General features: G+C 45.1%; 1 protein-coding gene and 1 long non-coding RNA gene across 7 annotated transcripts in view; both read right to left on the bottom strand.

Moving 5' to 3' along the window:
- Gramd1b (GRAM domain containing 1B) overlaps positions 1–8,163 on the bottom strand; it is a 245,783-nt gene extending 237,620 nt beyond the window's left edge. The window contains exon 1 of one of the 6 annotated variants that reach the window (XM_028866278.2): positions 7,703–8,163. Coding sequence is in view for 2 of the 6 variants with exons in the window: in XM_028866284.2 (XP_028722117.1) it covers positions 7,703–7,728 (26 nt within the window). In the remaining 4 variants the exon portion in view is untranslated. The remainder of the gene's footprint in view (positions 1–7,702) is intronic. The other 5 variants (XM_028866280.2, XM_028866281.2, XM_028866282.2 and 2 more) reach the window with 5 other exon arrangements.
- Positions 8,164–12,073: 3,910 nt separating this feature from the next.
- LOC119088421 lies at positions 12,074–16,872 on the bottom strand. The gene is made up of 4 exons (XR_005092092.1): positions 16,733–16,872; positions 14,349–14,481; positions 14,151–14,249; positions 12,074–12,307 (listed from the first exon to the last, which is right to left on the bottom strand). It is a non-coding gene; the product is annotated as an uncharacterized LOC119088421 (long non-coding RNA).
- Between the last annotated feature and the right edge of the window lie 10,506 nt (positions 16,873–27,378).

Genomic DNA, 27,378 nt, shown 5'->3' with positions numbered 1-27,378 from the left:
GCTCTTATCTTCATTACCCGCCTCATTTCTTGATTAATAAATGCTTGCCAGGGGGATATAAATGGAGGATGTGGTTTTAAAAATAAGCAGGAACAGAATAAACCTGGGGAAAGGACACATTCTGTCCTATCCACAGTTCCTAGAGGTAAGTACTCACGCAGATAAGAAGAGGAGCTAAGAGCACTTCTCAAGTACTCATAAAAGCCTGCATTCTCATCCTTTAATTCATTTTCCATTACTCACAACGGAAGAAAAGAACGTGCCATAGAACGTGCAAAGATCTGCACTCTTCTCTCTCATCTCAGACTAGTTTTGGTGCCACCTTTTAATCCTCTTCTAAGATCAGTTGATCACATTTGATCACGGTCTCATCATTTTACTACAGGTATACAAAGTAGCCTTTTGGCATGGTGTCTAAATTAAATCTGGGTGTTGCTAAGAGATATCAGGCTTTACACAGGAGAGTCAAAGCCTAGCCTTGGCATGATGTACTTACATCTTTGGTATATGGATGTCTTGAGAAGCATCGTATTTGGGAAGAAGGAACAGGAATAGATCAAATTCTTTTAACCCCATTGTGTACACCCTCTAGTCTCATCACGGCTAAGCATGCATTCTAGGAGAATAGCCTCGCTAGTTCTACTAATTGTTCCTGCTTTGTGACAAGCCAAAATATATTATTCCACTTGGGTCAGTCTAACTGCTAAATAAAGCCACCAGCACAGCCTAATTCACCTGGGTTTGTTCTTTTCTCAGACAAATAGCAGGAAGCCCATGCATGCAAAAGACCAGCCGAGACCAGAAATTAACATTCTCTATTGCCTGTTGCCAACTGAGTTCAAAGGAAGCATTGGACCCAGCCAAGATGAAGTGAGATCTTAAAGAAGCCCATTTATAGAAACCCTTGAGTCCCAAGGGACTCGTCTCGGCTCTCTTGTTGAAGTCATGCTATCCCAAAATCTACTATAACCTCTTTGTGTTACAGAAATTTATGTAACACTGGTTTCAGCAGAAGCAGGCCATGAGATAGGATTTCCCTTTAAGGCTGGTGTGCAAGAAAAGAAGGCATAACAGTTACACAGTATAGTGCCAACTTTTACCCCGTATTTTCTGTGATTTAAATGTCAAGGCAACTTGGCAGTGATGAACACGCCAAAAACTGGAAGAAGAAAAAAAAAAGCAGTCAGTCTCAAGAACATTGATGTTGTTTATTTACCTCCCCTCTTCAGTTCCAAATCCCTTTAACTATGTTCTCATAGGCATTTGTATTTTAGGGGATGTTTGGGATTAGTACAGCTCCAAGCAGGTGTGTGTGTGTGTGTGTGTGTGTGTGTGTGTGTGTGTGTGTGTATCTGCCGATGGCGAGCACTAATTAGTGGTAGATGACAAGAAAGGGATGAAATGAAAATTTAAAGAGAAATCTACAATGAAAGCACCCATGCAGAAAATCACAGTGCTGCTATAAGTCCCAGCTATAATTACTGTCCACGTATCTTGGATTTTTTTTTAACATAAGTTTTTGTTGTGCATCCTCTGGTAGCCTTGAACTTACTATATAGCCCAGGCTGACTTCAAACTCACAATAGTCCTCTTGTCTTAGCCTCCCAAGTGCTGGGGTTATAGGCATATACCTCCATGCTTGGCTATGCATCTGGTCTTTATGTCTTACTTTCTGCAACTGTAAAATGTTGTTGCTAATCATTTACTCTGCACAGGAGCTTTGTAAGGGATAAACTAGGATGGAAATGACTTCTCAGTACAGGAGAAGCATCCCTAACTTGAAAATTCAAAACTTGAAATGGTCACTATCTAAAACTTTTTAACTATCAAAATTATACTACAAGTGAAAAATTCCACATACCTGATATCACATGATAGGTCACAGCCCAAACAAACACAGACACATTCAAAACATTGTAATTAATCACCATGCTGTGTGTACAAATGGTATGTCTGAAATGAGTTTCCTATCCCCAATATATCTTCTTATATATCTGCAAATAGCCCAAGATCAAACCCAAACAAAACAAGCAACAATAAGGACAATTCAATGTGTTTTCATAAAAAACACTGAACTTACAATGCAACAATAAAAATGAGATCAGGGTGCTTTACTGGCCATATATCCTGGAGAGGGCTAATTAAACCAGACTCATCTGGAAAATGGAAACTGAGGGGTAAAGACTTCGCACACACTCTCTACTTCCAACCAAACCGAGGAACTTGTTTTTGCAGATTGGTCAACTTGAGCATGAACAGACTCAGATCCACGTGTAAAAAATCTAAGGAAATGGTTTGACAAGAAAACATGGAACAGCCATGTTCTGCTCCAGTAGCTTGAGAGCCCAACCCTTAGAATCCTGTCTCAACCCTGAATACTTCTGAACCGAGGGCTCTGTGGCATGGGGCCTCCAGGCCTGGGAAGTCAGACTCTGAAGCTGTTATTAATAAAGGAAATGCTGACTTTCCCCACAAGATTCATAGAAGCGTTCCATGGTCTCAAAGCCATACCAGACACACTGTGAGAAACAGATAACCAAGAAGAAAGAATGCCAAGATTAAAGTGTGTGGGTGTGGGTGTGGGGGGGAGGTTGGCTTCTGCTTAATGGACTATCAATCCTTCATAGGGTCTTTGAAGACAATCCATATGACTCCTGTCAGTACTCTCCGTGTTTCAATGAGTCACACGTGGAGATACCTTTTTATAGTCACCTCAGGGAATATTCTCTGGCTAATAAGCCTTTGGGGTCCTGAAGGGAAAGAGCAGGCCCTGCCACGCTAGCCTGCAGGAAGAAACATTGCTTTCTGAGTCAAACTATTCTATCCATGGCTCCCTTTGAAGTCAGGATGGATTCAATAGCAGTCCTCATCATTATCTGGTCTAGACACCGGACTTGTCAAAAACAGTATTTTAAAGGCACTAGAGGAGGAACTGTATAAACCTTCAACGCATAAGGAAAAGGGGCCCATGCATACCCTGTTAATTGTAAATACATGCTTGGCAATGACAAGTTTTTGAACAGTCTTCTAATGGAGCGTCTAACCAACCAATCTGGCCTTATTGACTGGTATGTTAACGTGTATTTCTGACTAAATGCCAAGGGGTGTGTGTTTAATTGCTATTAGATCTTCTATGGCTTAAGGCACAAACTCATGTCCAAATCAGAAAAAAAAAATGTTATCTGTTGTGGATCATGCTGAGTATGAAATGAATGGCCGCAGTCTCAATGTGCTCCTTGCTGCCTAAGCATTGTTACTCCAGCAGAGATGAGTTTTCTGGCCAACAAATAGGGTGAGTGGGTGAGCGGGTGGGTGGGCGAGTGAGTGAGTGCCTGGACTCTAAGCAGGGTTTACTCCACTCAAGGCAGCTTCAGCCAAAGAGAGCCACTCCCCTCCCCCACGCCACCACCAATGAAGCCTCCAAGGAGAACCTGGCCAAGAGTCTCACCAAGTCAGAGATCTAATTCAGGGAAGGGAAACGCTAAAGCTATCCGCGGCAACCCAGAGAACAAGGTTTCCTTTCTCGCTTAGCCCACCGTCATCAAAGCAGGTCTTTCTTATCAAAGCGCAGACTTCGAGCCTGCCACCCTCCGGAGCATGCCTTCTTATCTGATTAGATAGAATATTATGCTAAATACTCAGCCACCAGCCCTGGCTGTGTGGGTGTGCGGGATAAAATCTTCATGAACAATGCCTTCACGGGGTCATTTGTTTAATTTCAATTCTGCAAAATGTAAAAATAGAACGAGCTGCCGTGAGGGGTTGAGGCTTGACAGCTCCAGTGCCCAGCCTCCCAGTCACAAAAGCCATGCTGTTCTGCTGGCGCGCTTGCTCCCTCCCTCTGCCAGAGGAAAAAGTGGAGCGAGAAGACCTGACAGCGAGGTGCTGTTCTCTTTATCTCTGCTCTTTTCACTCCTCTGGTTTTTCCTTGCACAGCCTTTCCGCACCATCCCATCTGTTTCCTCTTCTTCCTTCCATGGTGACTTGCTTCCCTCCCTTCCTCCTTCCCTCTCTCCCTCCTTTCATCATTTCTATATGCCATATTTTCTTCCCCTTCTCCTCCTATGCCTCCAGCACCCTCATCTGGCTCGCTCTGGTCTTCTGGAGCAGCCTATCTCCAGATGTGCTGGGTCTCACAAACTTCTCTTAGAATTGCCCTCCCTGACCTCTATCCTTGGACTCATTCCTCACGCCTGCCTCCAAGCCCCGACTCTCAAGATGCCGAGAAAGGTGCCACTTCGGAGCTGGAATGGCGGATGAGCTGCAGGAGCTGTCTTTTCCTACTCCCTCCTCTAGCTAAACATGTTCCGCATTCAACGAGTGTAGCGGTGCATGGTGGGAGGGGAACAGGCAGGTGGTACATCATTAGTCTTGTGTTCCGAACAAAAATCGATTTTTCTGAAGGCTTTTAACAAACTAAAGGCTCAAGTTGCACTCCCTGACTCTGAGCCCTGAAGTCCACCCCCATCTCCAAATTAGTCCTGTTGTTATCCTGGCTCAGGAAAGAGAGACTGCACCTTCCCCCAGAAGCCTCATAGCTCCATAAAAGCCCCACAAGGGGGCCGAGAGGGGAGATGCTGCCTGCTTTGTGCCTTTGATGCCTCGGGGAGGTCCTGCCATCTGACCAGGTTTCAAAATGATGGAATCGAGTTGTTCAAGCCTGTTGTTACAGCTGGTGAGATAAACTCATCTTGTGGCTCCTTCAGCATGCCTAGAACCAGGTCTTCGCTGATGGTACCAATGAGCAACAGGTGGCATTGTTCTCTGCTAATGTAGGTCTCTGGAGGCCTTTTCCCTTAAGGACAGAACTCTCTGTTGAGTTGGGGAGAGTCTAAGGGAAAGGCTGGCTAGCAGACCACTAACTCTTTGGTTCAGCAAAACCAGCTCCCTAGGACTTCAGTTCTTGGGGTTTGGAAGCTATCTTACAGATCGATACATCAATTTCCTGGCAGATATTTCCTCCATCTAGTAAATTCTATTTTCACACATGTGCACTAACTGATTTGTCAGCACATTAAGATGACCCTCCGAAGAGCATGTGCTTCTCCAGGTCCCATTTCCCAAGCCATGCCTGTTCCTCTCCTGGCTGTAACATTGTTTTCCTATCTCTCATCGCTTTAGCAACATCTATTCATTGTGATTGTGTCGGACTCACTCAACAGCTACCAAGGAGATGGGCTCCCAGTGCTTTAGATTCCAGCGCCGTACATACCAAAATAAAGGGCACATGAAATGTAGCAGTCGAAAGACGAATGCATTGTCTCTGCGTTATGTATACTGAGGTGTTAAATCAAGTGGAGAATTTAGCGACTTTATTATCATTTCAAGAACAACTACGATTGTGGTGAATGTGGTCCCTAGTACACCAATCTACAGGTGCAAACGGGAGAAAGGAGCAGAGGCGAGGAAAGATTCCAATTAAGCAGGAAGATGCTGGGAAACTAAAACAAGAAGAGCATGAACTGCAACAGACCCCCACCAGTAAGTACTTCCTTCACCAGGGCGGGTGCCGCGGGTGCTCATTTGTAGCAGAACTGTGGACAGAAGCCCAGAGCCACCAACAGCTGAAAACTACATGCCACCTGTGCAAAAGCAGAGCCAATGGGAACAGAGGCGTGCAGCTGGAGTCTAGCTGCTGCCCTGGGGGCTGAGGATTTCAGCTTTAAGTCTACAGATGCCAGATGTGCGAGATGGGAGTCTCTGTACACCAGGCTGATCTTTGGGGGACATTGTGTGATAGCTACAGTCCAAGAGCGAAGGCTGGAAGATAGCAGCAGGGACTGGCCATATCTCCTTATAAAGATGTGACTTCATGCAAGATCTGTGGTCACTGAAGACCCCTGAGCAAGCAGTCATTATTTGGCAAGCACAGGGGGTGGGGTGGGGTGTCAAAGTCAAACTGAGAGACTACAGTGGCATCCAGTTTGGCCACATTTTGATCAGTTAGTTGCTCATAATACTTTAATTTCAACAGTAACTCCAATACTCAGTCTAAAATCTATAGACCCATACAACTTTTTTTTTTAAGATGGTGAGGAAACCAGAATTTTCATATGCCTTTTTGAGACCCCCTGAATCACTGTGATTCTAGCAGAACCATCCACCCAAGTTGCAGGTTGAGGAAGAACTTAAAAGAAGGTCACTAGTTGAGTCCAGAGAAGACTCACTGATGACCTCCCATACATCAGCAAAAGCAACCAACAAAAAGTTCTGGGAAGCCATGAAGCTGGCATGGATAGGATATGAAGTGTACATTAGAGACAAGATCTTCAAGTGAGGAACACAGGTGGGAGGCGCAGTTGGAAAAAGGGAATGAGTGATCCCCTCAACCAAAGAACAAGACTAGATTGCTCAGTAAGAATCCACAGGCCTATGCTTTGCCATCCACTCTTATAAATGCTGCGTAGGAGGTATTTTTATACTATGGTGCTTCCCAATGAGCATCGATATCAGATAAGAGCCAAAGAGGGCCCTGGAGGAGGAGGTAGAAATGTAGTGTTTTCCATTTGTGTCCAGTATTCAATTGTCCTGAATTTACATGGTGGGGGGGCTCCAGCTGAGATCGGCGCCTCCTGGAAAGTGCCAGTGCAGGAATGTAATCATGTAGGTGTTGGCAAAAGAGATAGCTCAGCCCCCTGCACCAATCTCTTTGTTGGTTGTTTTTTTTTTTGTTTTTTTTTTTTTTTTGCCTGGAGTGGTGGGAGTTTTGCATCTGCTGCTGTCATGAAAACATTTGATTTTATTTTTTTACAAGCCTTCAAAAAATGATTTACTTGGGGAAAAAATGTAGAGGTTCTTCCAAGCATATGATATGTACAGGGCTAGGCCTGGGGTTGAGCTATTACAAATGCACCCCAAATCACAACCTGGGTGTGTGCAATTAACGGTTTGGTTCTATGTTATCTTGAAGACACAGGCCCTCTCTTGAGGAGCTGGGGGAGGAAGAAGTTTCTCTAGGCACCTGGCTGGCTGATGGGTTCAAATGTGTCTGGGCCCTGATAACTTCGTTCTAATGTCCACACCTTCCCTCTCCATCTGCCCAAGCCAAAGTCAGGCTTTTCCTGGAAGGAGTAGGGATTTCATAAATTCCTGGGTCTAAATCAAGGAACCCTTCAACTGTTAAGCCTTCCACCTCCATCCCATGGAGGAATTAGAAAAGCTCCTCTCCCTAGTCTTAGCAGCTACCCCTTGGTGGGTACTTTGTCTTCCTGCCAAGTCTTGAACTTGGACTGTGTTGGTACGATGAGTGTAAGACGGATGGGGCAGCCGGATGAAATAGGCTCTGCCCAGAACAAGGAAAGCCAGTGTCCCCAAGTTCAAAACTTTGCCAGAAAGGCGGGGAGAAACAGACACAATCTCCACACCCCAACCTTCCTCTCTCCACTTGCTCTGTGCATTTCCCCAGCACTGAACGAAGAAATAAGCCAGCTGGCCACCTCCGGAAATTGATGGAGGAGACCTATCTCAGTGGTTTCCTGGGGACACCAACTCTGGGTGTTTGGACATCACAGCCAGGCCACAATCCATGTTAATAGCTTTACTGTGCCCTCTGGCAACTTTGATGCTGTGCTAAGAAAGCTGGGAATCGACACCCTCCCCACCTCCACCCCAATATTTCCCCAGTTCCAGAGGACTCCCTTGTCCTCAGCCTGGCACCCAGGTGCGTTCCTCCTGGGACTCCAGTAGGTCATGAAGTTCTTACCTAGGTCTGCTGGGAAAGCTGTTCATGTGGACGGACCCCAGGGCTGGGCGGTCAGCAGCTTCGGAGACACACCAGCGGCTGGCTAATGTTCAGTACATCTCCCTGCGGGGCCTGGCTTTGCAAACAGGAGAGCCAGTCCCATCAGGAACAGGGGAGCTGGGCGCGCAGCCTTTGGACTCGCCAACTCAAGCGTTTGGTCCAATCGGAGGCACCTCCGGCAGGTGAGCCCAGTGGCGGGTTCAGAGTCCCCCTCCTCCCTGGGACAGCCTCGGGCACGACGAGGGCGGGGACGCGCTGCACGAGCTAGTGGAACTCCCCTGCCAGGGCGCGCTCTCGGCTCCCGCCGTCTGGGTGACAAGGTGTTACCGCAGCGCGATCCCTCTTTCTATATATATCCACGGCCCCCTCCCTGCGCGCTGCGCGGTGGCTCGGTGTCGTCCCCAACTGCACCTGGATGGTTTCCGCTGCTCGCGCCTCCCGCCTCTGTCCCTCTCGGCTCTTCTCCCGCTCTCTTCTTTCTCCTCCCCTTGCACTCCCCCTCCGGGAGAAGTCTGGGTTCTCCCGGTATTGCCTCACTCCCGACACTTAACACTGCAGTGGAACTCGACACACAGCCAGGCGGTTCCTTTAAAACCCACTGCTCGGTTCACATCAGAGCACCAAGTTAGTGCGGAAACCAATGCCAGAAGCTCCTCTGCCCTGCGGTTAGGAAGAGGTAGCAGCCTCTGCTGGAAAACCAGATTTTACAGGAAGCTGTGGGAAAGGGTGCTGCGAAGAGGCATGGCGTGAGTCCACAGGTGACCCGCAGGATCTTCAGAACCATGAGGCATCCGGAATGACTAGTATTAAAATCAAGGTGTTAAATAAAGCCAAGGAGTTGCTGGAGTCAAAGTTCTCAATGAACACATTGGAAGCTCAGAGAGCGTCACTGAATGCCAGGAACACACAGCTAGCTAGAAAAGTCCAACCCGAGTTCTACCATTGTTGGGAGCACCCCAGTTCCCACACCTGAAAAAACGTGTGGGTTTGTGTGGGGTTGAGTGTGGATGTGACCCCAGAGGCACCCATGCAAAGTCGATCCTCTGTGACCTGTCTGAACCTATATGGAAGGGACAATCAGTGGTTGACGAGTTAACATGGCCTCTCACCAAAACCATTTCTAAGTCACCTCTACCCCTTCTTCCAGGAAGACCCCGAAGGATGACAGAAACCAAAGGTGAAGCGACTGGAAAGATGAAATGACAAATCCCTTTCCATTGCAGGCCTCCAGACACCCAACTGACAAGATCTGCTTCAGAAAACCTACATTTTCCTCTTGTTATTTTCTACCGTCCCCTCCTCCCCTCATGTCATCCTGGCCACTCTCTAACACAGATATTTTCACGTTACCCACAAAAGGGAGTGTACCCCGTTTGCTTCTGACACCTATACTAAAGTGCTTCCTGGCAGTGTGGGCTCATACATCAAAGGGCTTTCTCGTTGGAACCCCCTAGGGCGGCAGCATCAATTTCTGTTTCTTGGAAGATGCTGTTAGCTCAAGCAGAAACCAATCTCTCTCATAAAATCCCTCTGGGGCCTTAATCTCAACTCCCTCTGAAATGCTCCTCTGGTCTGTGGTATCTGGGCCCCTGAGCATGGATTCTGATGCTATGCACCCAGTCATGGGGTTGATCTCTTTGGAGAAGGTTTGACGCTTGTTCCACTACTATGAACACTGAGAAAACTCATTGGCTATGGACACCTCCCCTGGAGTTACACTATACACAAGAGCCATGCCATGCCACTATTGCCGGTGCCTTTAAGATGCAGGACACAGGATAGGAGATCGAACTTGAAGCTTTGGAAGGATCTACAGGAACCCAACCTGCCCTCCCCCTCCCCGTCTCCCAGCTCAATTAGTTTATGGCTGTGGCTGTGTCTAAAGGATACGAGAGGAGAGGAGATCAAAACATGGGTGAACATATGTGTCAGTTCTGGGACTTTAAAAGGAAAACATTGGAAATTGTATGTTTCTTTTAACCTCTTTGTTGCAGGTTACCAGATGCACCACCCTGCACAAACTCCTTGGCTTTGCCAAGTCTCATAGGATTGAGAAGGTTAATATAACAACTGTAGGTCATCTGGCACATAGCAGATGAAGAATACATTTCATTTCCCTTCCTTCTCTATCTAAACTTCCCCAAATCTCTCTCCTGTAGAGGCATCCCCACCTCAGCCCAACCACCCATGGTCTTGTTCATCTTCCACTTAAGATCTTGTTATATTAATGTGGTTCGTTTAAATGGATTTGCATGTTTTATACATTTCATTTCTCAAAAAAATGAATTAGACACTTGTTTTGTTGTTGTTTTCTTGTCTTTTTTTTTTTTTTTTTTTTTTCTGGAGCTGAGGACCGAACCCAGGGCCTTCTTGCGCTTGCTAGGCAAGCGCTCTACCACTGATCTAAATCCCCAGCCCCTTGTTGTTTTCTTATGGTGCTAGGGATCTAACTTAGAGCCTCACACATGTTGGGTGAGCTATGTCCCCAGCCCTATCCCACCCATTCTAGGCAGGCATGGTGCTCCTGTCCCAATACGCTTGCATCTATTTTATCTAATTTTGAATTCCCTAAACCTAGGCATGCATTTTCCATGATTTGATCTCTCATCACATCCTGTGGATGCAGTCCTAGTCCTAGACTGTTGAGCTAGAAGGAGGTCTAGAAATTGTGGAAGTCAGTTTCCTTATTTTACAGCCCGGGGCAGACTTGCACACATTGATAAAGCTGGAGTACCAGTGGTGCCTTGTTTCTGTATCTTTGCACAGAGCAAAATATTTCTTGACATCTGTTCGAGCTAGTTCTTTCCAGTATTAATGGAAGGTGCTCAAACAAAGGGTGCTACAACTGATTGGGAAATAACGAGGTAAGCACACTTTAGTCTTCCCCTGCTTTGACCCAGGGCCAGTCTCAGAGGGCTTGGGCTGTAGAGGATTGTGATTAGAAGCATGGACTATAGGGTCAGCCCTCGCTAAGTGTTATCTCATCTCCATTTCTCAGTAGCTGCAGGATATTGGACAAGCTGCTTAACCTCTTAAGCTTCAGTCCTTTCATTTGTAAAATCAACATGATTACACTGGATAGAAATATTATTTGTCTCAAATCCCTAACGCTGAGTAAACACTCCAAAACTCTAGCAGTCACGGGGCTGGAGGGATGGCTCAGCAGTCAAGAGCACTCATGCTCTTGCAAAGGGCCCAGGTTTGGTTGCAAGCACCCAGATGACTGCTTCTAACAGTTACTCCAGTTCCAGGAGATCCAATGCCCTTTTCTGCCCTCCATGAGCACTGTACACATATGGCACACATATGTACTTGCAGGCCAAACCTTCATATACATGCAAAAATAAATAAATAAATAAATAATTTTAAGCCTCTAGTAGGCTTGTGAAGAGTGACAGCAGTAATAGTAGAATCGCTGTAGCACACAGCTAAGCACACAAAACTCCATGATGATGCTGAGCTTTCCAATCCTAAAGCTCCTAGGACTTGGAATGTAGAAAATCCTTCCTTCTCTTTGCTCTCTCATGCTGTTGGAAGCCTGTCTCAGACTTCCAAGGACTGCTGTGCTCTCCAGTGCTGGTAGGAAATGAGTAACCATTTGAGTAAGCTCAGAAGAATCTCTGGTAGTGCGTATTTCTGCATACACCCCAAAAAAATGAGCAAGGAGAATGTTAATCATTTAAATACTAATACTTTGTTTAACTGAGCAGCCCCTAAGTACTGGCACTGTTCTAAGTGATTGGTGTTCATTGTCCACCTATGTCTGAATCTATCTACAATCTTTTTTAAATGTTTTGTTTTGTTTAATTTGGGGAGCATATGGGTATGTGGGATGTGTGTGTATGTGGGCACTTGCACACCTGAGTGTGTGTGGCATATATGTGTGAAGCATGCCTGTGGATATGTGACTACACAGGTCCATGGGTACATACACAGGGACTGGGGAGGATGTCGAGTGTCTTCCCTTGTGACTCTCTGCCTTATTTCCTTGAGACAGGGTCTCTCACTGAACCAAGAGCTTGTAGCTTTGATTGGGCTCGCTAGCCGGCAAGCTCCCAGGATCTGTCTGCCTCTGCCTACTACCTGGGAGGTTTGAGGCACATGCAGCCATACCTAGCTTTTTATGTGGGTTCGGGAGATTCTAAGTGGGGTCTTCAGGCTGGCACAGCAAGTGCTGGTACTCACTGAACCCTCTCCCAGCTCCCTTTCTCCTCACCGGTACTTATAGAAGAAGGTATCCATACCCTCATTATCAAAACTTTAAACACTAAACTTCAGAACGTTTCTGAACTGAGACCAAATCAATCCAAGAATGAAATTAGCATCTGTCTGTCTCACTGTAGTCATTTCAGTGTGAGGGAAGAGTAGGTCGGTCACATACTCAAACTCACTCTATGGGATGTGGTAGGTACTGGAAACATCACTGTCTTACTGAGGTCATTTGGATCAGATGTTAATCAATGCCCAATTACATAAGAAGCAGAGCCAAGAAAATTACCTTCTCAATGGTCTCCCCCTAGGCACCACTGACTAGATCCAGTCTGGCCACCTAGCACTCCCATTGACCTATGAACAAGAAACGGAGCATCTATTAAATGACAAAAAAGGTTGTTGGGTTTTGTAGAATTAAAGTTAACCCTGGGGCCTGACATAGACTAGGCAAGCACCCTACTGGAGCTCTGCATCCAGGAGAAACGAATTTGTATACATAGAGAAGTAAAAGCATAATTTTCTTCCAGCTTCTACCCAGGTGTGCGGAATCTGAACAGTAAATCCGCACCCCCACTTTCACCACAAATATCCCCCTAGGTTCCCCCTCATTCCCCTGCCTTCCATCCCCAGGGAAGAAGCCACACTTGTAAAAAGGTGACTCCAGGAAGGAGAATGCTTCCCTGTGATTAATGGCTGTCTCTTCATCCTGTGCCCTTTCCCTGTGGCCTCTCATAGCCCCTGGATGAGAACAGGGCTGGCTGTTGGAACCCCAAAGGCAGCCACGGACAACCCCAACTCCTGCCATGAAACACAACCAGGCTATTTTCTTTTCCTATAGAGATTTTGAGAGAACCTAGGTAACAGGGGAAAAAGCAAGATGAATAAAAGAGAGAGAGAGACAGAGAGAGAGAGACAGAAAGAGATGAAAGCTGTGTTATTTCCCCAGGCAAGATAAAGCAAGGAACCTGTGTGATTAAAAAATGACACCTGAGTAGTTGAGATTGATGACTGGACAAAACCACTCAAGTGTGTACTGCTGGTCACTGGAGGAGTTCCTGTGGCTCTTGCTCAGAAACATCTGTATTGTGGATCCAGTTGCAGATTTGTAAGGAGTTGGAGTGGAGGTGGGTAAAACACCAACTTTTTATTTTATTTTTTAGTACATTTATTTGGTAGGGGTAAGTGTGTGTGTGTGTGTGTGTGTGTGTGTGTGTGTGTGTGTGTACATGCACACACATATGCACATACATCTGCACACAAGCGAGGACACACACCATGGCATATAGGTGGAGGTAAGAGGATAATTTGTCTACCCTGTGGGTCCTGTTGTAGAATATTATTTGAAGATGTGTTACATTTGTTTATGCCATAGAACATTTGTTTAATGATGCAAAGATGTGTTGCATTCTTTCATGTTACAATTGTTTAACTCTGTGAAACTATGTTACTTTGCCTATCTAAACACCTGATTGGTCTAATAAAGAGCTAAATAGCAAATAGCAAGGCAGGAGAAAGGATAGGCAGCAGGGCTGGCAGACAGAGAAGATAAACAAAAGGAGAAATTTGGGAGGACTATAGCCAGACACAGAACAAGAATCAAACAAAAGATATACAGAAATAGAGAAAGGTAAAAGCCCAGAGGCAAAAGGCAGTTGGAATAATTTAAAGTTAAGAAAATCTGGCAAGAAACAAGCCAAGCTAAGGCAGGGCATTTATAAATAAGACTAAGCCTCCTTGTATGATTTATTTGGAAGCTGAGTGGCGGGGGGCCCCCCGAAAGAGCAAAGAGTCAAAAGAGTCAAAAAACAACCAACAACAGAGTCCCAGACATCCAACTCAGGGCAGCAAGCTTGGCAGCCTTTATCTGCTGAGCCATCTTGCCCACCCTAACCTTGAAAACAATCATAATGTGTAAGATGTTATATCAAGTGTTATCAACACAAGGCTTTTCACAGTCTTTACAATCATCCTGTAAGATTAGCTTACTTATCCCCCATAAAGCAGAAGAGAATTTGGTGTCTTAACAAAGGTTAAGTAGATTGTTCAGAGCCGTACAGTAAGTATAAAATATGGGAATTGGTTCTGCCATACGTGACAATAATACTTCCAAAGACCCTGCCGGTTTGCATGCAGCATGTCAAACACAAGCTCATCAGCAAACAGCCTTGGAACTCGAGCAAACACTTCCGACTTTTACCTGAGGAAACAGGCACAAACCAGCTCGGTGCAATCTCCACAAGGTCAAACACAGAGAAAACAACAGTGCTGTCTTGGATCCCGCGTCTGTTGTATGAGTCTGTCAGAAGCAAATAGGCACTTCTTAGATTGTGGATGAGTGGTACTCTCAACAATCAGAAGACACCTCGCTCCTTAGGGGATGCCACTGAAAACTTACCATGCCAAGCCAATCACCTGAAAGGTCAAAGCCCCAAAAGGATCCCAGGAACTCAGGGGGTTTCCAGACACCAGGCGGGATTTCCAAAAAGCTCAGTTCCCTCTGCACTGTCTCTCTCACGCGTCGGTTTTCCCTGTACAGAAGCACACAGAAAGGTTAAAATAATGATGGTAACAGCGGTACACACTTAATTCAACACTGAGAACTCGGCACCGTTGGAAGTGCTTTGTGTTTAATTTACTTGCTTAGACATGAGTCACGATGGGGAAGTCATCACCTCCATTTTGTACGTGAGGAAATGAGGCTCAAAGAGGTGAAATCATTTGTCCAATGTGATGGACAGAGCTGCTGAGGACAGAGCTGGGATTTAGTCTAGGGCCAGAAGTGCTCACTCAAGGCTGGCCGAGATATCAGTAGCTCTGATAGGAAGGTCCTTGGAGCACCTTCCAGAATGAACCATGGAGGCTCTGGGTCAGTACCTGTATCTGAGAGAGTGATACTCTAGGATCATTCCCACCCCAAAACTGGCTCTTACCCAGGCCTTGGCTCTTTCCCTCTGCCCACCTCTCTGCCAGCATCACCAGCTGCCCCTTGTCAGCCCAGCACAAAGGGAGGCCAGATTGGCTGGGGGAAGGGCAGGGGGACTGCTGGTCCCTCTTGCCAAGTAGGGAACTTCTGTTCCCTTCCCCCTCCTCCTGGGAGCTCCCATCTGGCCCGGATCACCAGCTTTTTGTGCTTTGAAAAGCCTGCTTTCAAGTGAGGGGAATGGGAGTCAGTCCCAGGAACCATGCCTGTTAATCCAATCAGGGGCAGCTTCCCTGATTCTGAGCAGGAGATACTGTGTGCTTTCACAGAAATCCCTGTCAGAGGCCCAGCCAGAGAGGGACACATCACCAGGGGTGGAGTTGGGGAGTGGGGGGTGGTATGGTTTCTTTTCTCCTCTCTTTCCCCACTGGCTGCCTTGGCCCACAGCTGAAGAAATAGAAACTAAGTAGGTGATGGGAAAAGATGCGGCCCGAGGCAGGGGGTAAATACAGGCCTGAAGCTGGCGGGCTCAAGGTCCCTTTCTCACTATGATCCCACTTCCCTCCCCGAGGCCCCTTGTTGTGACCTCTAACGTGGGAGATTTGGTTGAATGGGCCCTCAGGAGTCCAGTTCGTTTTGTTTGAGTCAGAAAAGACTCCTCAGCTGGACATTCCCCCCCCACCCCCCGGGGTGTGTGTGTGTGTGTGAGAGAGAGAGAGAGAATTGGTAAAGAGCCCTCTGCTCTTCAGAGCTCTCTCTCATTCCCGAAGCCTCTCTACCTACTGACATGACACCGTGGCCACAAAACTTCAGAGGTTTCTGTGTCAAATTCTCTGGCCCTGGGGACCCCAAAGCTCCTTTTTCACTTAACATGGTGAGTGCTTGGACTCCAGGTTCTAAGAAGTATCCTGTCCTGGAGTCATAGTCAATCAGCTGAGCTGAACTGGCTTCCAACCTTTGGGTTAGGACTTTGCAGGCTAGTGAGCGACACACACCTCAAGCCAGGGGGTGGGTCTTCCTCTGCTCTCTGACTTGGCTTTCACCTTTTGAGCAGGACAAAGGAAGGAACCTAAATACATCAGAAAACAGTGGGGTCTTACGGAATGTCAGGTAATTTCGCTCATCAAATGTGGTTACTAAGTTCTGCCCCATGAAATATTTCCCAGAGCAAATGTACCAGACCCCAGCCCGCAGCTGGTTCCAGCCCTGCTAGGCAGGGGCTACTGAGAACAGCAACTGGTCTAAAAGTTGCTTCCCCTGCAGCATGTTTTAAGAGCCTTTCCCTGGCTCTAATTCCCTCTGGCCTAAAAGGAATAAGATAAGGCTTAGAGACACAGGTTGGGGCTGGAAGATGGCTCAGCTACTGTGCTTGGTCCCCAGAAACCACATTAAAAAAAAAGCCATCCATGGTCATACCGGCTTGTAATCTCAGCTCTCCGGAGGTGGAGACAGGTATTTCACATTTAAATGTGTTTAATGAGCCTGAAGTTCTCTGATGCTGTATTCTCAAGGCATGGTGCTGGAGTTTTGTGTTTGGCCAGTTTCCTGTGTGGTACCGTATACCTCAACCAGGGGTGATGGCTGCGTTGGTTGATGCGGGCTGCTGTAACAAGAGGGGCAGCTTTATGAGTGACAGGGATGTGTTTTCATGGCTTTAACGGCTGGGAGGTCTAAGATGAAGGGTGAGCAGCTTCGGTGTCTGGAGAAGGCCTGATTTCTGGTTCACAGATAGAAGCTTCTAGATGTGACCTCACATGGCGGAAGAGGCAAAGCATTTCTCTGGGGCCTCTTCAAAGAGCACTAATCTTATTCACAAGGTCTCCATACCCATGGCCTAATTACTGCCTAACAACCATTACCTTTGGGTTGGTCTCTCAACATGTGAATCTCGGCAAAACAGACATAAGCATTCAGAATCTTCCGGTTATGAAGTCTCTCCTTGTAGCTATCCCAAGAACAGGCTGAGTCTGGCTCCTGTGGCTGTGGATTGCCTATTCAAGCAGCTCTGATGGAAAGGGAAGCAGTGATGTAAGCATAGCTGGCCAGAGTGGTGGGGGTCACAGAAACAGAACATCAGCCATCACCTGGTACATAACCAGGTGGGGACCGTAGTACGAGGTAAGGCCTCATGAGTCTCTGGCTACATTATCATGCATGAAGTCTTACTGGGTTTCTTGGTCATTCCCATGGCCTCTGAGCCACAGCTTTGTTGAGCCTCCTCCTTCCAAGACTGTTCTATTTGGAGACAGCATTTTTTTTCCCTACTACCCACAAAAGCAGCAGAGATGCATGTGGGTCCTTCATTAACTGGGCACAGAATATTTGGCTATCCTTAGTTCTGTGCAGAGTGGAGCCACTCAATGGAGTGAGAAAAAAAGGGGGGTTTCTTAGAGGATTCTGGGGTGTACCTTCTCCTTTTAATATGCCTTTTGAACGAGAGTTTTAACCTGGAAAAGATAAATTTTGAAATCTTAAGGATATAGAAGTTTCCAGGGTTACACTGAGAGATTAACTTCTAGTCTCTTTAAAGCATTAATGACTGGCTCTGCACTTAGGCCAATTTTTCTCGTTGAGGATCTGGCACATTTTATGGTCCCCAAAGGATCTTTTTGCTCTGGAGACATAGAGTCATGGTCAATATAATGGGAGACAACCATTCCAGCAGACAAATGGGAGGGAACAGCAATAATAAATATCCCTGCTAAGAGAGCTAAAAGGAAGTAAAAGCTCGGGACTGCTCTAGAGCACCAGCTGCTTCATAATAAAGGGGATGATAATGGAACTCCTTGGCCAGGCTGCAAAAGCATCCTTTAGTTACAGGTGTCAAAGCCGGAGTGTCTGGCCCTTCTTTATGACTGCCATTTAGTATGCTGCAGACGGCTGCTTGCAGTGCAGACACAATGGCCTCTCTCTTTGCATTCCCCAAGTCTCCCTGTCCCAGAGCCTATTTCCTTCTCAGTTTTCTCTTAACCCAACACTGCCTGCTCCAGAGGGAAAGCAGACCTGCCTTCTAGGAAGGTCTTAATCATTGTATTTGTGTTCACTGAAGCTTGTCCTGCCCTGGACGAGGAACGTGATTATGAGAACAATGATAAAGAAAGGGAACTGTTTTTGTTTGCATTCAATTGTACTTGTTGACAACACGCCTTGAGATTTTTCTGGGAGAGGGAGGCCCCTGAAGGAATCTGTAGTCTGGTGACGCTGGGCGAGTACAGGATTAGAGAAGGATGAAAGATATTGAATAAAAGGACTGGGAGGGTTTGAAAACCATCTCATTGAAGAGAAGAGAACCGTCAGGGATATTGCTGGGGTTTCAATGTGTTCCCCCCAAAGTTCACATGTTGAAAACTCAATGTCAAAACATATATGTTAATTGTATTTAGAAGTGGGCCTTTGGGAGACTGTGTGATTAGATGAGACCACAGCAGTGGCAAATCCATGATGGCATTGGAGGCTTTATAAGAAGGGAATGGAGAGTTCCAAGCTGGCCTCCCTGCTCTGTCACTGTGTGATGCCTTTCACCACGTTATGACATGGGAAGAAGCTCCTTGTGAGGTGCCAGCCTATACACATTAGACTTGCAGCCTCCAGAGAACCATGAACTAAGTGAACCCTTTTTCTTCATATCGATTACTCAATCTGTTTGGAGTTCAGTTATGGGAAAGTAAGAAAGCTTACAATGGATGCCTCTGTGAAGGAAAAGTGTGTGGTGGGGGTGGGATGAGGGGAGGTGGTCACAGGTTTTACATAGGGACAGCATCCAGATGAGAAGGATGAGACCAGGATGATGGTGTGACTTGACTGGTTCCCCACCATTCTTGAGCTAGAAGCTCGGTGCTCAGATGTATGTGCTGAGATGTTCAAGTGTGTGTCTTGAGAGTTAGGGGTGAGGTAGGGAGCAGTAACAGGAGTCTGGCAGACTGTTGAACCTATAGGCACTGCACATTTAAGAACACCTGGGAGGTCTTGGGCCCATGGCATGCAGCATCTATGTATGACAGACAGAAAGGAAGGAAGAGAGGGAGGGAGGAAGGGAGGGGAGGAAAAGGGAAGGAAATAGATGTAATTCATCCTGTTGAGTCAACACATAAGAAGGAAATTCTGGAGAGTCAGGTAGGAATATTGAGGAAAAAACAAGCCTCATTATGATTCTAAGAGATGTGTTAATTTCTAGGAATAATTGGGAGCAACAAGGATTAGAATTACATCTTCAAGGGGAGGGAGTTGGCAAGAGCTAGGTATTGTAAGAATCTTTCTCTAGTAGGCAGGCTTTGAGGGCAGCATACTAACTGTAAACTATCCCGGGGCGTTTTGCAGGGTCCCAGATAGACTGTGGGACAGCACATGAAAGCCAAGGCCAGCACCCAAGAACCCCATTATGAGGCTTAAAGCCAAATGAAGAGTCCAAAAGGCTCAGAGGCCCATCAGGGGTAGCATGCTGACTGTACTTAGCCAACCACCAGGCATTGGCCTCTTTTGAGAAATACTTCCTAATCCAAGTCTTGCCAGGTGGGAAGACTGAGCTATTAGTATTTTTTTCCTTGCCACGGGGCCTGGTTTCTGCAACTGAGGCCTGTATCCCTGTGGATGGGGCCTCTGTGTATGGATCTAGAGGCCACAAACACCAGTGAAAGGTGACAAGAGAAATTTTTGGCAATAGGGAATGTGTGTTCCAACACATTCCTGCTAAGAGCAGAATAGCCTGATGGGAAACAGGATTTCAGAGATCAGCAGGCTCACAAAGTAAGAGAGAAAAAAAGGTTGGATGTGATGACATGCATCTGTAACCTCAACTCCTGGGAGGGAGAAGCAGGAGGAGGCAGGGCCTATGTAAATGACCCCTAGAGGATCCACTGGCCCAGAACCTATGAGTGTCTAAAGTTCCCAGATCTCTGGCCTATTTCCATGCTCTGAAATGCTCTCTTAGTAAACCGTCCCTATTTCTACCATCATTCATGTGTCCCTGGTACAATTATTTATTCCTGGACACAAGAACCAGAAATAATCTAGTGGGGGCCTCCAGGTCTCTATCTGTGCCTATAAGAAGAGCCACTATGTCAGCAGCTTGGTCTCATATGTCCAGCTTCCAGAACTACAAGAAAGATATTTCTGTTATGTAAGCTATTCAGTATCTGGTGCTTTGTTACAATAGCCCGAGGAGACTTAGGATGATGGATAGATAGATAGATAGATAGATAGATAGATAGATAGATAGATAGATAGATAGATAGATCTTTGTTAGGTACAAGTCTTTTACCAGATTTATGCTTTGTAAATATGTTCTTCCAGTCTCAGAATTGACATTCCATTTTCTTTTTTATTTGTTTTTCTTGATTTGGGTATTTTGAGACAGTGTCTCTCTACATAGCCACAACTATCCTGGAACTCACTCTGTAGACCAGGCTGGCCTCACACTCACAGAGATCCCCTGAGTGCTGGGATTAAAGGGGTGCACCATTTGCTTTTTTTGTTTTGTTTTCTGAGACAGGGTTTCTTTGTGTATACCTGGCTGTCCTGGAACTCGCTCTATAGACCAGGCTGGCCTCAAACTCACAGAGATCCACCTGCCTCTGCCTCCCCAGTGCTAGGATTAAAGGCGTGTGCCGCCGCCGCCGCCGCCGCCGCCGCCGCCGCCGCCGCCGCCGCCACCACCACCACCATCACCACCGCCACACACACACACACACACACACACACACACACACACACACACACCTCCCGCCTAAGATTTTCTGTCAAGTTTTTCTTTACACATTTTATAGTTTTATGTTTTTATACTTAGGTCTGTTTTTCACTGTGAGGTTTTCGGTTTGTTTGGTTTTGGGTTTTTTTGTTTTGTTTTTTTGTTATGTGAATGTGAGATAAAGTATGGGTTGAAGTACTTTTTTGCATATGGGTATCTAATTACTGTTTTAATTAGTATAGCTGTGAACAAGCCTTGAAGTCATGTAATGTTAGTCTTACACATTTGTTCCCCCCCCCCCACCAGGGCTTTGTTCTGATTCCTTTGTATTTCTAAATAAAATTTGGAATCCCCTCTGAAAGAAAATTCTGCTCTGGTTTTTATTGAGGTCATACTGATGTATTAGTCAAAGGGCAGGCTTAATGTCTCCACAGTACTTTGTCCTCTGACCCTTGGGCACAGCACATCTCTGTGTCTAGGTATTCCCTAAATTCCTTCAAAAACGTCTTATAGTTTTAACAGTGCAGGGTCTTGCACATTTGGGGATCCTGTTTATACTTGTTTCATTTTAAAATGAGGTTATAAATGAAACATCTTATTATTTCAATTTACAAATGTTGATTATTAATAAACATCAATTCAGCTGCTAGTTATACATTAGCATCCTGCCAACCTTATTTCTTGCCTTCCTAGTTCTAAGCAGTTGTGGTGATTGTTTTGTGCCTTGGGGTATTACTTTTTGTAAATTCCATCAAATTTCTATATGTATAATAATGCCAACTAATAAAAGTCTTATTTCTTCCAGAACACTCTTAGAAACTAGATGTGAGGACACAAGTCTATAATCCCAGCACTTGGGGGACTGAAAGACCACAAATCAGTTGGGTTCATAGTTCAGCCTGGCTCAAAAACATAAGCACTTTTGATCCAATTTAGCATAAATCATGTGTTTTTGCAGACTCCTTGGAAGTTCAGAGAGGTGATATTCCAAGTCTCCCCTGTTCATCATCTGAAAAACCAAAGCTGTGATTATAGCAAAGCTGGCAGAATTTCATGAATTGGGGGCATTTCATTTATATTTAGCTTTTTGACAAAACAGAAACTTTGGTCATAGTTCTAGAAAAGTGTTTACAAGGACATATTTTGGACTAAAATACTATTTCAGCAAGTGATGCTCGAGTGTCAGGTGTATCAGTTCTGTGCTACTGTGTCAGCCACATAGTGTTGTTATAGGATGTGACAGCCCCCAAACCTCAATAGCAAACAGCATTAAATGTCTGTCTCTCCCGATCCTGGGCCTGTGGGGTTGACCTTACCTGACCTTACCTGTCTGCAGTCATTCTTATCTGAGCTAGGCTTAACTCTTGCATGCCATCAGCTGGGTGATGGCTGATCTACAGTAGTTGAGACCAGCCCTAAATCAACTCTCTTCTAATGTCTGATACCCTCTAGCCAGGTCAACATCTTCTCGAGATAGTATCAGAAGGCAAGAGTAGTTTTCAAGGCTTTGGAAAGACATTTCCTAACACGCTCATTGGTCAAAATCATGTTGAAAGCCAGGATCAGAGGAGGAGAATGCTGCAGAGTCACATGACAAAGGGTGTGGGAGCAGGAGCCATGATAATTGGTGTGTCAATACAATCATTAGTGGTTAGAGCCAAGGAGCTAGTTAGTATGGACGACAGCAAGGAACACCATAGTCTCACTACCTTCTCCCACAACCAGTCACACTTGATGGTAGAATAGTGAAGCTTTTCAGACAGTCTTTGCTTTGGTAAGATCTAAGAAAATCAAGAGGAGAGCGTCAAGTGTGGATACTGTGTGGACAAAGGGTTGTGCTTAACTTTTAGGAATTCCTCAAAGGCAGAGGAGACCAGGGATCCACCGCACAAATGGATCCCAGTGTATAGAATGTAGGCATTAATTAGAATGTCGTTGGATGGAAATGGCAGAAATCCAAGTGACAAATGCTATTGTTGTTCCACTTCCTCTCCCTCCTAACCTTGAATCTCTTCCTTAATCCAATGGGATGGACAACACTAATTGGCCGGCCTCGTCTTGAACTCACAATGTGGAGGATGATGGAGGAAGACGCTCGGTGCTGACCGTTGTCCTCTACATACACATGCATGTGCACCCACATGCCTGTGAGCCCACACACAAAGCTAGAGTGGTGGGCCAGCAAGCCCTGTGGTCCTTTTTGTCTCTGTCTTTCTGGCACTAGGGTTACAGGTGCAGGCCATCTGGCTTTTATGAGGGCGCTGCAGTCTGAACGTGGGTGCTCAGGTATTCATGTTTGTGCAGTGGGCACTTTACGACGGAGGCGTCTCTCCAGCCCTAATTACCCATTTTATTTCTCTCGATATTTCACTTTATGATTCCACGGGTGCTTGTAAGTTAGCTCCATAATTACAAATTCGAGACTAGAGCTAGGAAATATTTTACAATGTTAAATAATTTATGCCACTCTCACACATTTATATATACTTAGGTATAGCTATAAATATAAATGTACCATGCTTAAAATGCACTCTTGATCCTCCCTCTCTCTCTCTCTCTCTCCCTATCTGGCCCTGCCCTTTCTCTTTTGTTTTTGAGATTCAGTCTTGCTACTTAACCCTAGTAGACTTGGTGTCCTGGTTTGCTGTCTGCTGCTGTTATAAAACACTGACCAAAAGCAACTTGGAGAGCAAAGGGTTTATTTCACCTTAAACTTTACAGCCCATCATCAAAGGATGTCAAGGCAAAAACTGAGGCAGAGACCATGGAAGATGGCTGCTTGCTCTATATGTGTCCCTCCCTCCCTCCCTCCCTTCCTTTCTCCCTCCCTTTCCCTCAACTTTCTTTCTTTCTTTCTTTCTTTCTTTCTTTCTTTCTTTCTTTCTTTCTTTCTTTCTTTCTCTCTCTCTCTCTCTTTCTTTCTTTCCTTTCTTTCTTTCTGAGGGTCTCATGTATCCTGAGCCTCATTCATAGCTGAGGATGACTTTGAACTCATGATCCTCCTACCTCCACTTCCCAAATGCTGGATTACAGGCATGTACCACTACTCCCAGGCTATGCAGTGAGGCTCACACCCAGAGTGTTGCCAGGAAAACACTCTACCAACCAGCTCATACTAACTGCCTCCCCAGCACTGCCCTGATTCTTCACCTATGAAACCAGAGGATCACTGAACACTTGCGTTATAAATATTTTTATATTTTTAAGAATGCTAAGAAGCTTTTTGTATATTTCCCAACATGCTGAAATAACTTTAGTTCAAAATTGGAATTTATGTTTGGCGTGTTGATTCTAACATCACTATGAGCATTTTAGAGGAAAAATTAACACCTTTGAAAGCCACATAAAGGAATCTTACATTTTATATGTACTATTTATATTTTATGAATATACACTCAAGCTTTATGTATTCTTTTATTACAATCACATTTTGTTTTATTCATTTGGATGAGAATTAGCAAGCTATGCAAACTGCAGCCTACAGCTGGCCGCCTGTTTACATAATGAAGTTGTTAGCACACAGCCTCATTCATGGATTTATATGTGCTGTAGACTTGCTTTCTTAGAGCAGCAGCAGAGTGGAGGAGTCACAGAGACCGTATGAGAGGATACCATACTTCTGTCTTGTCCTTTACGAATAAAATTTGCTGATCCCTGCTTTAGATAATTACCAAGAGAATATAAATTATGTGCAAATATTCACTATAACATAATTTTGATCGTGCTAGAATGAAAAATAAATACATTTTGGTAAAATAGTGATTTATAAGATACACATTTTACTTGGATATTGTTGGTTCTTCAAGTAAAGTAAATTCAATTGTATTAGATATTTGTCCAACTTTGGATGATACAAAACCATGGCTTTGCATATCTTTTTCATTTATGACATTCAGAAAGCAGTGTTGTGATACATTTTACATAGTTGTTCGTTCGCTTATCCTATCATTTTTAAACACTGAGATAGATAGTTGGAAGCCTACATTTAACTCTCATCTAGGTCTTGGGAATGAGAAGAATAAGACCAGGGATGAGCATTCAGGTCTGCAACGAACTCCATCCTGCAGCTATAGACAGAAGGCAGAGGGGAGCCCACACACGCTATTTTATTTTATTGTAAAAAGGCAGGTGTCAGGTAGAGCCAGTGCTTGGCTAACAGGAGCTGTTTTAGCTGCTGCTGATTCCAAACCTGAAGATAATGGGAGCAGGGAGGCAACCTATGGGCCCATGGAGGAAAAGTAGGTAGGAGTCTCATAGTGTCCATTGTCAGTAATTGATCAGAAGCTCAATGGTCCCTCAAGGGCCTGTGGGAGGGAAGTTTGCCTCAGGAAGGAGGCTAGACTAGATCAGCTGGGTCAGCAAATTTTTGTTGGGACCTATTAGGCTGCAAACTCTGCATGAAGTCCCATGATTTGGGCAACTTTCTGATTTGAATGGCCAGCTGAAAAGACTGGAGTGATCAGACCGGTCTCCACTGTCCAAATGCACACAGTTCAGAAACAGTGGCAGGCAGACTAGAAAGCCTGCTATTAAGAAAGCCCTTGGTCTATTTATACATCAGAGACACAAGACCTCCGACTCTGTCACAGTAGGAGGTAATCGGGGAAGTTACCAAGGACAGGCAGCCCCGAGAGTTCTACAGAAGGAGGATTAAGACGTCTCTGTAACACAGATCCTCCAGATGGAATTTAATTTTATCCAATCAGCCCAGCAAAGGCAAAAGGTGAAATCCTAACAAATTAAATTAAAATGCAATATAGGGTACTCTGAAAAGCAGATTTCAAAGCCCATTTTTCTCTGGTTTTCTCTATGAACCTGGGGGTAAGGAAGCACGTGTCTGCTTTGATCAAGGTTACCAAATCAATTTCTTCCACTTTTCTGAAGGAAATAACAGAAGGGAGGAGTCACCAACGTTTTACTTCATAATAGAGGGAACGAGACTTCATTTCATTCCCAGAAAAGCTCTGGAAATTTGTCTCAGATTTGGACAAATGGCAATAGACAGCGTTATCTGCAGCATGAGAATTATTTGTTGCCTTCCTTTCTGAGTGTTTCTTCCATTCTCAAAGCCAGAATTGTGATCTTCTGTCTGTCTCAACCTAAAGCTGCAGAATGGGATTGTAGCAGAAATGCCTAAAATGCATTTTGTTTCTCTAAACTGCTGACCCTGTAACTGCTACTAGTTAGAGTTTTAAAGCAGGAAGGAACCTTGGAGATCACCTTGAAAAATTCTTCAGGCCCCAGGAAAATTAAATAAATGTCCCCCGATAATTCAACATTTTGGGTAGCAGATAAAAGTCTACAAACCAGATATATGAGTTTTTACTCTAAGCACACTTAACTGTGCCACTCGGTGTGCTGGGAACGCAGAGGCCTGGAGACAGTTTCTAGGTAATCCTCCTTTGTCTCTGGGATATTAGTTGGATCAAAATATTCTGTCCCAACTCTGATGCTTTTTTTTTTAATTATTCAACCTTCCCTTTGACACTCCCTGATTGTTGACCTCTTGTCTTTGCAAACATCAATCTAATCACTTACTCAATAGAGGTAATTACTAACCAGCTTGGCAGGGTTGTCTTAGGTAAGATAAAATATGCAAAATTCCTCACAAATTGAGAAAATGTGTACAAATGGTACAAAATTTCGGGGGTTTTAATGTTGTTTGTCAAAATTTTTCTCACAGATAAATACACATTCTATAAGCTGTACTTTTTCTTATTCATTCAATATTCATCAACATTAATAAAACCTCTTTGTGTGTGTGTGTGTGTGTGTGTGTGTGTGTGTGTGTGTGTGTGTGTGTTTCTGAGGACAGAACAAGGAAAATGCTAGAAAAATGAAAATCAGAAGGACTTCTGAAACTCCATGTTCATTCTTACTGTGTGGGTCACAGATAACTCTAAAATAAGACATTTAGTCTCACATATAACAGAAAGTCCAGAGGTAGAACAGGGCTGGGGAATGGTTCATCAGTGGTTGATCAAGTCATGGACTCTTTCCTTCTCTTTTTATTCCACAACCTACATTGCCATGATATGGAAAGATCTAATCCCATACAACCCAGCAAGAGGGGGTATATTCTCCTGGATCTTGGAGTTAGTTGGAACCTGCAGAATAATAAACTCTAAAAGGTGAGCATTTCTGCATAGGCTGCTTGCAGAGTAACATGCTAGTTATTCCAGGGCTAATCAATGTGCTAAAAATATTGGCTCCTCCCTAGAATGGATTTCCAGAATTATAGGTAAGATAGAAAGAAACAAAAGAAAAGGGGAATCATTGAGACAAAATGTGCAGAAATTTCAGGACATCATCTGAAAGAAACATGACTGGGAAAGCATTTCTAGAAAGCATTCACAGAACTCCAAAGGCACTGGGTGGTGGTGGCACAGGCCTTTAATCCCAGCACTCAGGAGGCAGAGGCAAGCGGATCTCTGTGAGTTTGAGGCCAGCCTGGGCTACAGAGTGAGTTCCAGGAAAGGCACAAAGCTACACAGAGAAACCCTGTCTCAAAAGAAAGAAGGAAGGGAGGGAGGGAGGAAGGAAGGAAGGAAGGAAGGAAGGAAGGAAGGAAGGAAGGAAGGAAGGAAGGAAGGAAGGAGAAAAGAAAAGAAACCCAAAGGCTCAGAGTGGACAGCAAATATTAATTATGTGGTTGCAGTTATTGCTCAGTGGCAGAGCGCTAGTCTAGGATGCATGAGGGCCTGGGTCCCATTCCCAGTACTGGAAAAGAAAAACATTGACTAGGGATATGGTATTTCAAAGATAGAAAGTGTACCCACAGATGTTATGCCCAGAGTGCTAAAGAGGATTGGGATCAGATAA

This window comes from Peromyscus leucopus, chromosome 7, assembly GCF_004664715.2.
Source record: "Peromyscus leucopus breed LL Stock chromosome 7, UCI_PerLeu_2.1, whole genome shotgun sequence".
Classification (NCBI taxonomy): domain Eukaryota; kingdom Metazoa; phylum Chordata; class Mammalia; order Rodentia; family Cricetidae; genus Peromyscus; species Peromyscus leucopus.
This window is presented reverse-complemented; position numbering and strand designations above follow the sequence as displayed.